This window comes from Carettochelys insculpta, chromosome 5 (genome assembly GCF_033958435.1).
Source record: "Carettochelys insculpta isolate YL-2023 chromosome 5, ASM3395843v1, whole genome shotgun sequence".
Classification (NCBI taxonomy): Eukaryota; Metazoa; Chordata; order Testudines; family Carettochelyidae; genus Carettochelys; species Carettochelys insculpta.
In genome coordinates this window covers 29,390,656-29,402,690 of record NC_134141.1, presented here as the reverse complement: position 1 = coordinate 29,402,690, position 12,035 = coordinate 29,390,656, and the positions used below count along the sequence as shown (strand labels likewise).

The 12,035-nt window shown below is 40.0% G+C and overlaps 1 protein-coding gene across 3 annotated transcripts in view; it reads right to left on the bottom strand.

Annotated features, from left to right (window-relative positions):
* UHRF2 (ubiquitin like with PHD and ring finger domains 2) overlaps window positions 1-12,035 on the bottom strand; it is a 129,925-nt gene that overhangs the window by 52,636 nt on the left and 65,254 nt on the right. For all 3 annotated transcript variants that reach the window (XM_074994878.1, XM_074994877.1, XM_074994879.1), the window contains one exon: window positions 5,219-5,328. In XM_074994878.1, the coding sequence (XP_074850979.1) occupies window positions 5,219-5,328 (110 nt within the window). The remainder of the gene's footprint in view (window positions 1-5,218; window positions 5,329-12,035) is intronic.

The window sequence follows — 12,035 nt, the reverse complement described above, 5'->3', positions numbered from 1 at the left end:
ATAAAAATTGCCCAGGCTTGTGCCTGGAGAGGTACTCCAGCATCGCTTAACACCGTTGGACCAACACGGGAGGCAACAGATACCAGTTAAAAGCTCTTGCTCGACTGGCGTAGAGAACGAGCGCCAGGGGTTGCTTCCGATGGTGGGAGAGATCACCGTATCTCATTGGACAGTCACCGCCCGCCTTAAGCTGGGCAGCCCCCAGCCAGTAGGGTACTGTCTCGCCACAGTTCACTTGCCTCACTGGGTGCATGAGGCTTAAGGTTCCGAAACCTGACAAGTGACTGAAAGAAGCACCAAACAAACCAACAAGAAAATTATTAAGAAAAGGAAATCATCAAAGTTTCAAGCTTGTTTGTTGGAACGTACGGACTATTTTCCTACAGTGCTTTAATAATCCCATCCTGTTGCTTTGAGATGCTACTCATGGTAACCACGCTGTCTGCTAGCACGGATAATCAATTCTCAGCTACCCGGTAACCTTGATGCCAAATTTTACAAGTTAGCTTAATGTGTTGTCGTCTTCTTCTTGGACTGAGCCACCAATCGACAGATCTCATCTTCTATGACACCACTGGTGAGTCACTAAACCAATCCTTGATCAGCAGAGCTGACTACAGATGCCTCATAAAAAAACCCGCCAACTGCAGGTGGTATGCATTCTTTTTGCATCCTACACTTTTCCTGGAGTGCCTGGATATACTGACTCTCAAAGCAATTAAAACCTGTACAGTCGTTTGCCGCCATGACAATCTGTCCTGAACTAGTTTCCAGATCATTAGGAGATATGCAGCATGACTTCACATTGGTCTTTAAGATGTCTTTATAGCGCTTATATGGACCACCGATAGAGTGCCTTCCACGAGCAAGCAGGCCATAGAAGACCATCTCTGGTATCCATGTATCATCCATCCTCAGAATATACCCAATCCGGCAAAACTGCTTGTTTATAAGTATTGTTTCTATGCCCACAACACCACACAGCTTAAGAATCTCTGTGTTAGGAATTCTGTCCCACCAATTCATGTGGGCAATCTTCCTTAGACAGCGCATATGGAACTGACTGAGTTTCAAAACATGGAGACGATACGTTGTCCATGACTCCAAGCCATAGAGCAGGATATTCAGAACAACTGCCAGATAAACTGCTACCTTGGTATGGAGTTTAATACCATGGCCATCACATAGGTGTTTGGTTAATCTTCCAAAGGCAGCGTTGGCTTTGGCTAACTGAAAAGATCCGTCACAATCTATGTTTATGTTCGACTACAGTACACTTCCAAAGTAGCAGAACTTGTCAACAGCCTTAAGGACTGCACCAGCAGCAGTGACCACTAGAGTGCTGGGCTCTTTCCAAACAATCTGAGGCATAACTTCTGTCCTCTTGAGGCTCACTGTGAGTCCAAAGTGGTGAACAGAAGTAACAAATCAATCAAAACGCTCCTGTGCATACTTCACTGAAAGGGCCAACAATGCATAGTCACAGCAAACAGACTTTAGCACGAGCCCGAAGTCTCTGAAGACTGAAAACACTGCCATCTGTTTGGAACTGAATAGGTATGTTCAATGTGCAGTCCTTAAAAGAAAGTAACAGCATCAATGAAAAGTAGATGTTGAACAGGAGAGGAGAAAGGACACATACTTGCCTTGTTTTGTTTGATATTTCAAAAAGTGCTGATGTCTCACCATTGTTAAGGGAAGCGTGCCATCATGTAAATACCAAGCATGCCATAATGTAAAGACCAAACAATGTTGATACATTTTTCATGACAACCAATTCACCCAAGTATTTTCCAGAGCCCATTTCTGTTGACCATATTGAACACCTTGGTCAAGTCAATGAAAATCAGAGATCCTGATATTGCTCTCTACGGCCGTGTCTACACTAGCCCCAAACCTCGAAATGGCCACGCAAATGGCCATTTCGAAGTTTACTAATGAAGCGCTGAAATACATATTGAGCACTTCATTAGCATGCGGGTGGCTGTGGCGCTTCGAAATTGACACGGCTCGCCGCTGCGCGGCTCGTCCCGATGGGCCTTCTTTTCAAAAGGACCCTGCCTACTTCGAAGTCCCCTTATTCCGATAAGGGGACTTCGAAGTAGGCAGGGTCCTTTCGAAAAGGAGCCCCGTCTGAATGAGCCGCGCGGCGGTGAGCTGTGTCAATTTCGAAGCACCACAGCCGCCCGCAAGCTAATGAGGTGCTGAATATGTATTTCAGCACTTCATTAGTAAACTTCAAAATGGCCATTTGCGTGGCCATTTCGAAGTTTGGGGCTAGTGTAGATACGGCCTACTTTTCTCTTATTCCTGCACACCAGTGTGCTCTGCTGATGGCCTCACTTTCATCACAGATTGTGCTAAAATCTTTGACCATTAGGCTGAACATTTTCACGAAGTATTGAACCAGGCCTCAACTTTTGAGAGCAGTGTTCTTAAAGAGATTCCTCAGAGGGCTAATGAGATACAGCTGGTCATACCACCAACTCTTGACGAGGTACAAAAATCTCAAACAGATGAAATCTGGAAAGGCACCTGGCAGTGATGCAATTCCATCAGTAATTTATAAAAGCTGCTGGTGTTCAGCTGATGTACTGTCTCACCCATTTATTTAGCACCATTTGGGAGAAGGAGCTAGTCCCCCAGGACTTCAAAGATGACCTGATTGTACACATATATGAGAGAAAAGGTGACCATGAGTGCTGTGATGACCAGTGGGGCACCTCTCTGCTCTCTATAGCTGTTAAGATTCTGACCTGCATCCTTTATAATAGATTTTCCCTTTGTGTTCAAAAATGGCATTATTTCCGAAAGCCAGTATGTATTTCATGACGGTTGAGGCACTGCTGATATGATATTTACAGACAGAGAGATACAAGAGAAATGTAGACAGCAGTTTGATTTTGTATTAGTAATGTTTGTACACAATCATATCTTGCAATAGTGCTCTCAAGATGTCCATTCTTTCTTGAGATTTGCGTTAGCTAGCCCATAATTTCACCAGTCTCAAAGGGATGGAGTATTATTGATCACCCATCCTGGCTACAGGAGGGCTTTTTTAGGATTTTGTGGAAATATTAGACATAGTATGACTCTACCTATTATTAGCTTTTTGACAGACAAGTTTCATGCACAAGACTTGTTAGCATAGAATTTTAGTTTTGATATTTAGTAAGTGTTTCAGGGCAAATTTAATAAGCATCTACTGAAAGGAAAAAACTGGCATCTTTGTTTTTCTCCATCAAAACTAGAATTAACTGTTCAGTCTGTGAAGAATATTTCTGCAATGTATCTTACCACTTTGGAAAGGACAAGGACTGTGGCAGGTCTGGAGGTATTTATAGTAACACATGAGAAGCACATTCCTTAACCTCATCTCCAGAACAACAAATATGATTCATTTCACAGAACATGCATGAGACAACTTCTATTTGGATTTTGAGGCAATCTGGAACCTGTTGTCTACTAGGCTACCTGAACTCATGGCTTTTCTAAACACACATATGAATGGCAAGCCAGTGCTTTTTTTCAAGGAAAAACAGTGCTGGAACTCAACCATCCCTCCACTCCCACTCCCAGGCAGCTTAACCTGTCATAGCCCCAAACCACTTCCCACCCCACATGCTTAACCACACATACACAGCCTCAAACTGCCCCCTTAGCCCCAGGCTTAACCTCCCCACAGCCTCAGTCTGCCCCTCCTCCCCAGGCTTAACCCCCACCGCCTGTTGGGGAACACTTCAATCTTCCTGGACACTCAGTGGCAGACTTAAGGGTGACAGTCCTGAAACAAAGAAATTTCAGAAATCAAATGGAGAGAGAAATCTCGGAGCTGCAATTTATTTGCAAATTTGACTCCATTAACCATGGATTAAACAGAGACTGGGAGTGGTTCACTGCTTACAAAGGCAGTTTCTCTGCTGTGAGTGCTCCTATCTCCCCATCAGACTTTGACAAAGGCTCACATCCCCCTGTCTGATCTGACTTTCTTTTTCCCTCTTTTGATAAGTATTGTTGATACTGGGCCATTTTCACCTTGCTGAATAGACCTTGTCAGCTCTGGCCCTCCCTCTTACTGGGACCCCACTCTTTAAATACCCTTCAGAAACCACCCCCCCCGCACTCATGCATCTGATGAAGCGGGTCTTTGCCCACAAAAGCTTATGCTTCAAAATATCTGTTAGTCTATAAGGTGCCATAAGACTTCTTGTTGTTCACTATAGTGTACTATGAAGAAAGGAACAGTGGGCACCTTATCTCTTGCAGTAAAGAGCAGCACTAGTGATGATTTACTCCAATCTCACATTTCTATGACAAACACCAATTAACTGATACCTTTTTAATTTGTGTAGAAATTTTGATTTTGGTGAAACTTTATATCATGCCTTCTGATAATAAGCCAGTCTCCTTTTTGTTGAAGTGAATTTAGTGCCAGGAAGTGGGAGGGATAGCACAGTGATTTGAGCGCTGGCCTGCTAAACCCAGGGTTGTGAGCTCAGTCCTTGAGGAGGTCATTTAGAGCTGGGGCAAACAGATGTCAGGGATGGTGTTTGGTCCTGCCAAGAGAGCAGGGGACTGAATTAGATATCTCCGGAGGTCCCTTGCAGTTCTAGGAGATGTGTATCTCCAATTTTTTATATATATATAAGATCAAAGGTGGCCAAGTGATGGCTCTGGAGATTGAAATCCTCTTATTTCTTCTCAGAAGTGGCACAACACAAGCAACGCCCATGTAAGCTTGCTCATACTACCTGCTAATGTTCTTTCACTCTCAAAGGAAGTCAGTACTGAAGTGTAGCTCATGCAATAGGCCCATTCATTACCTGACCTCTGCTGAGAATATAAGCAAAGATGCCAAGTGTGATGGCAGTTTTTGTGATTTGGATAGGCGTCCACTAGAAATCAAAGGACTATCAGCTGTCCTCCCTCACTTCCCGGCTCATAACATTCTGGGAGGGTGGGTTTGTCTAGGGATGGACAGTTAGAAACATCAAAAATCCATTTACAAGTGTTTCCATATAATGTACAGTTCATCAAAAAAAAGTGTCAACACAGTCAAAGGCCTGTCTAATAATGATTATATTATGACATAAAAACATACATCGATTAAAATTACTGAGTCTGCATTGTTGTACCATTATTATCAACTATGACTTTTAAACATTTGAATATGTAGTTTTAAAATACCATTTTCAAACATATAAAGAAAGAAGCATACTTTTGAAATCGCCATCCCCAAATGTCAGTGGATAAGCTCCTGGCTTTTCAATCTTGTACATTTCTTCTATAAAAATGATTTTGCAATCATTTATTACATCTTCTGGGCCTCTGGGGGGTGGAAAGAGAGCACATTTAAATTTGTTTCTGTGACTCCTGTTGCTGTAAGCTATAGACCCTGGGTAAGAGCTACAGCTAATAATCAGTGCCTCTTTTGATTTTAAAAATCCACAGAATTTTGGACAGCAGCTATATTTACTTATTGCTCAATTTAAAAGTCACAACCGTTACAGGCAGCACTGAACAACTTGGTCTAAACTGACAATAAAAATTTAGCATAATGATGTAACTGAACAAAGGCAAAACAATAATTTAATCAGCAAATAATCAGCAAAAGGTAAATTAAATATCATGCTAAGGAGTATTATATTGCAGACCAGCTAGCGCAAAACATGAAAGGCAGCAACTACCAATTCATTTATTAAAAGTATTTCTTTTTTTTCAGTTGTTTCTCAAACATTAAAATACTATTTTGTTATCCAAAGTTACCAACAGCAAACCACACAAAAGATAGTAATAGCTGACCAGTCAAGATCAAAAATACCCAACAAGCAGGTAAACATTATAACAAACCTAAAAGAATCCTTATTGGCAATGATATAATATACTGTTACAAGTGACAATGAACAGTGATGATATGTTCTACTAAATTTAAACAGAAAGAAAAATAATATGGTAATCAGTTGTTTAAAAAAAAAAAAAAAACCCTCCCTCCCAATTTTCCTGTCTTCTTGTTAAGTTTCATTTTAATGCTGGTTTTCTTGGGGTGCTTAATATTTCAGAAAACTAGTGCCCCAAATATAACATGATCCCATGCAACAAGGTTGAGCAAACATTTTACATCAGGCCCCACTTTTCATCCCTGCAATTAGCAGGGCCCCTACTCACAATCTGTGTAATGTAATCCAAACTGATGGAAATTTTGGTTATGTTCACATAAAAAAGCAAATACAAGTAAGAAAATAAGTATGTAGAATGTAAAAACGTTATCAGTATATAAATGTGACCACACACACATAAAAACAATAACATATTTCAACATTTTAATAAGATGGATAAGCCTGAGACTCAGCAGCCTACGGGGACCTGCCCCCCACTTTGCACACCCAACACACAGCATGTCATTTTACACATTCTTACACCCTTGACTTCGTGGGGTCTTTGTCAGTGTTGCAGCAAACAAACTTCCAATGGTGCATAGGTAGTACTTCAAAGAACAAAATACTCATGTTAAATGAGGTGATAGAGCACATTAATGAGCTTAATTTTCCTCCCACTTCCAACTGATTTTAACTCCAAAGGGTGACTGACAGAAAGTTTTAGTCCCTCATTGTGCCAAGATGCCATTTCACCTGTTATTTGTGGATTTCTTGCCACTTTCAAATTTACAATATAAAATTAAATGGCCATGGTTACACTATCAAATTTTGCAGGCAAAACCCTCTTTTTGTGTACAAAAATGGTGGAATGTCCACACACAAAATGCATTTTGTCAACAGTTTGTTGACAAAACTCAGCACTTTTGCTGGCAGAGTTCTGCCTCTCAGCCACAACGCATAATACTGCAGTTGACAGATTTTAGAGACAAAAAAGCTGTGTGGATGCTTGGGGAAGGTGCTTCTCTCGACAGACAGGACATCCAGAACAATGGGCGGACCTGTCTGCTGTGCTTCTGGGTGCCTGTTCTGTTCGGAGTGCAGCTGGGCAGTCGACAGAGCGGAGCACTCTTCCAACTGGCTTTTGCGTGTGGCTGCACTGTGTCAACCGAAGTTTTGTTGAGAAATCTCTTCCGACTGTAACTTCTTTCAACAAACTGCTGTAGTGTAACCAAAGCCAATTAGGGATTGTTCAGAGTGCTACTATGTATAGCCAAATCCTGCAAGATTATAGTCTCACTGACTTCTGTGGGCTATGCTTATTAAATGGCTACAGGATCAAAATGTTCAACCCAAGCAATGAATTTAGTTTCCAATTTGTACTTTTTATTTCTCATTATCGAGGCATCCACTCACCCAGGAATGACTTTATATATTAGCCCCACTCGTTCCAAAAGTGTGGAGGAAACGTGCATCTTACACCAATCAGAATTTAAACCCCCCTCTGCTGGACTGATGCATTATCATATCCTGACCCCCAGAAGATGGCATCCAAAGTCAAAACCTAAAGCCAGATCTGTATTAGAGGTAAGTTCGAATTCAGATACATAACTCCAGCTCTGTTAATTGCGTAGCTGGAGTCGATGTAACTTGATTTGAAATTTGCCACCATCCCTAAAGCAGGAGGTTGACAGCAAAAACACTCCCATCAACTTCCCCTACCAGAGCCAATGGGAGCACCAGCAATATTTGATTTAGCACACCCCTACTAGACACACTAAATTGAACCCTGAAAGATCAACCTATGTAGTGTCAATCCACGGGTAAGTATAGACATGCCCTAAATAAACAACCTGGTGGAAAATGTTAGCACATTTTAAATCAAGAATACTGTGATGTGTGTTGGGTCAGTCTATTCATACATGAAGACATCCTTTCCAAAAACAGAAACTAAATTTTCTCATACACTGGCTAAACATTACTGAAAAAAGAATGATACTTTATAATATCTATTTCCTATGGAGCGAAAGAAACAACTACAAGGATTCATAATAAGGGACAATGCATGTACTTACATAATTTTAAGTAATTTTAATTTTATTTGCTTCTGTGGTTTATCTTGAATGAAACCAAAAATACCAAAAGCCCAACAAAGGAGAAAAAATATTTTTATTACAGTGTTTAGGAAAATAATTGCAATTTTCAGATAACCATACTGTAGGTGCCAAAGTGTAAAGTTGTATGGCTCTCTGTCCAAAACTCTGAAGGACCTCAGACAGAAAAACTATGTTGCCAGCAGGCCTCTCAGTGGCTGGTTTGCATGTTTGGTATGTATTAAATCAGAGCCACAAAGAGAGTGAGTAATGAGGCCCTGAAGCACTGTGTAAGTCCTCCTCTGAAGTATAGGCCTTCCATAATTAGTATAGATAGATTTTAAAGCCCTTTCATACCAAAAAGCATGAGATTGCTTTCTCACTGAAGTTAGGAGGACAAAGGAGAAGAAAATAGATGGATTTAATTTGAACTCTTTCTCAGGAAATGGATTAAATACCATCTTTTCAAGGAAGAACTGATTTTTTTTCATTTAAAAAAAAAAAAAAGCCACCAGTTCAATAATTCTGCTCCCTGAAAGTAACTGTATGAGCAAACAAGAAGAGGCTTCTAATCTAGGATTAAATAGAGAGTGTTGTATGATTTTGGTGAATGAGGCTGAAAATGCCATAGCAAAAATCTACACTCAAAGTAACTGCCGCAGAATTCCAATTTTGTAGCTCCTCAAAAGGTCTCCATTTGCTCATCACCATAATTCAGTGCAACAATCAGAGAGAAGCAGCTCAGTGGGTAGTTTCATTTGGGAAAAAAAAATAATGATCTGGAAGCTGATTCCCTTTTCTTATTGTTTCTCCACAATTATCTTAACATTTTCATGTGTTTAGATTTAAATACTCATGCATAAATTGTTTTCCACCATCACTCTTACTGGTAGCATACCTCAGCCCTTTCAAAACATACACCCCTCAGCCCCTCTCTTTCCTGTATGACAATTAAAATCATTAGTATCCAGGCTATTTCAGACAAAGAGGAAGGAACTTTCCACAACACTCACAGAGAGCCTCTTTTATAATGAAGGGGACAAAGGTCAGGTGCCTCTGTTGACTGTAGTTGTAGCAATAGAGCATGGGGAAAAAGTGATCTTTGAGGCAGAAGGTAAAGCTAGGGCTACAATGGAACGGTCAGAAGCAGTGGAACCGGTGATCTACTTGCATATGAGCAGCAGAATCTGTGGCCCAAGCATGAAAGTGGTTTGACTCAAGCCCCAGTGGTTCTACAGGAACAAAAACAAAGCCCAGATTTCTCACATTAAGGTTTGCAGTTAGGTTCCCCAGAGTGAGGGTAGGGAAGACCTAACCCACCGCCACTGCAGTAAAATGAATATGGCCTAAAGGAGTCAAAGAGTCTGTACAAAAACTATTATTAAAAGGACAGCTGGGTTCCTAGGGGGACAGGAGAAAGGAGAAGAGATCCAAACAGACCAATAAATATTATCCTTCTATTAAAACATAATAATGGCTGCAGTGGGGCCCCCCCGCCCACCTGCTGGATCATAAAGGATCATCTATCTAGCCCAGTAGTCTACCTTCTGATAAGTACTGGAGGGCAGCTGTGTCAGTCGGGATCTGTAACAGCAACAAAGGGTCCTGTGGCACCTTATAGACTAACAAAAAAGTTTTGAGCATGAGCTTTCGTGAGCACAGACTCACTTCATCAGATTATCTTCTGATAGTGGCCAACATCATATCCTTCAACAGCACAAGAACAGGGCTATCAAGTGATCTGTCCCCTATCATCCATTCCCAGAACCTAGCAGCCACAGGATTAGGGAAGCTAAGACCATGGGGTTGCATCCCTGACTATATTAACTAATAGCCATCAATGGACTGATCCTTCACGAATTTACCAAATTCTTTCTGAATCCAGTTGCCATTATGACCTTTACACAATCCTCTAGCCATAAGTTCCACAGTTTTAATATTTTATGTGAAATAAATGGTTGTTTATGTTTGTTTTATGTTTGCTTTAAATCTCCAGCCTATTGATTTCTTTGGGTGATTCCTGATTCTTGTGTTACAACAAGGGGTAAAAAACATTTCCTTTTTATCTAATTTTTGTGTTATTTGCTTTGTCCACACCTTTTGTGATTTTACATACTTCTTTTCTTCATTGTCTCTATTCTAAGATGAACAGTTCCACTATTTTTAAATCTCTCCTTATTTGGACTATAGTCCATACCATTAATCATTTTTACTGTTTTTCTCTGTGCTATTCACATTTTTAAATACATCTTGTTTAAGATGTATAACTAGAACTCTCATTTAAAAATAAGAGTTACATTAAAATCTCATCACAAACATGCTACACATTCACTTACAGGATTATAAAAATAAATTAACGGCTCTAGTCTGTCCAGCATAACTACTAGCTCGTTTCTCGAATGTTCTAGTCTTTTAATTTCTGTTTCTCAGCAGACTAAAAAGTAACATGTGCAAAGAAAGACATATAAGAGATAGGATTGGGTTTTTTCTGTGTTTTTGTGATGGTTGATCTTGGCCAAGCATGGAAAAGGAGTTAATTAAGACATTGTCTTAGGACAGAGACAATATCTAGAAAAGAACAGAAGCAGCATAGAAAGAAAAAAAGGGACACATTATTCAGAACACACACTGCTTCCTCAATTCCCCCACTGTTTTACCATAGAAAATCTTATGGCTTCTGGGCATAGAGACATTCTTCCTGGGACTATTCAGAAGAAATTCACTCCCTGAGTAGAAGAAGAGAACATGTCAAGTGTAAGCAGGGCAAGAAAATGATGCAAGGTCTAACTGCAAGAACAAAACATAAGGAAAACTACTTATTGGCAGAAAATTACGTGGATATGACTGAGTAGATCAACTTATTAGTAACTTAAATAATTCACTTTGCAATGCTAATAATGATTCTTCAAGACTCTATGCTTATAGCATAATGTGATAGACAAATAATTCCCAACCTGTTTGCTGTATTGGATGTTTCTAGGGGGTAAAAAAGGTTAGCTTAGACTAATCGTTATGGCTTGTTTAATTAGCTCACTAGTTTTAGAAGATACAATACACAAAGCTGCAAAAAGAGAAATTCAGAGAGTTGCCAGTTGCCACTGAGTGTCACTTTCTTATTTTATATTACATAATGCTTGCCCCTTATATTTAGCCAGCATGGCCACAGGCCATATTGGTGCTGTCATAAGTCCACTCCCTATTTTACTTCAGCGTAACTCAGGTTTTCCAAAGGAACCCCTTTCTATGCTTGTCTTCTCAAAAACCAAAAGTGCCAGAGTTCAATGGGGTTTCTTCCAAATTGAGTGCACTCTAAGCACAGTCAGTCTTAGGTTTTTTGGTAACTTGATTTAAAACAATGAATTTTTTGAATTATTTATATTGTTATTTAAACCAACCACCCTGGTTGCATACCAATATTTTCCATTTTAATTTCCTTCCTCATTTACTATCTATATATTCTGTGTTTCTGCAGGTCTGCTCGTTCAAGAACTCCCACTAAATTAAGAGTTAGGACCACCAAATTTTCTATGCAGCTTCCTCTTACCGTAACTTAAAACAAGGTCAGGAACGGGACCGTTTTCCATAACATAAAAAGAGAATAGCAAGCAGGACTGGGCTCTGCCATCTTACACGTTACCAGACTGGGTAATTATAACTAAAACAAGCTTTTGGTTGACGGTACTTATCAAGATACCTTCTGGATCTTCTATAGCTGTTTTGGTTACCTTCAGAGAATGTGCAAATCACTAGAGAGCAAAAAAATGACGAACTGTGGTTTTTAATGTAATGTTTTTATTTTTATTATATAAACCAATCTCGCAATGACACCACATGAATATGGAGCTGAATTCTCCGATAATTTGCCTCAGGAAGAATTCTACTGCAAGGCAGTAAGTTATGTAACCCTCTCTAAAGTGTGCTACACTATTTACAGTTTGCTGCCAGAAAAGCCACTCATCTCCCTGAAATAACTTGATCCTTAGGCAATGTATGTCTGGTATCTAACCAAGCATGCCCTGAAGCCAGAAAATATACAAAGTATTTAAAAGAATAATTTATGATTGTGGGT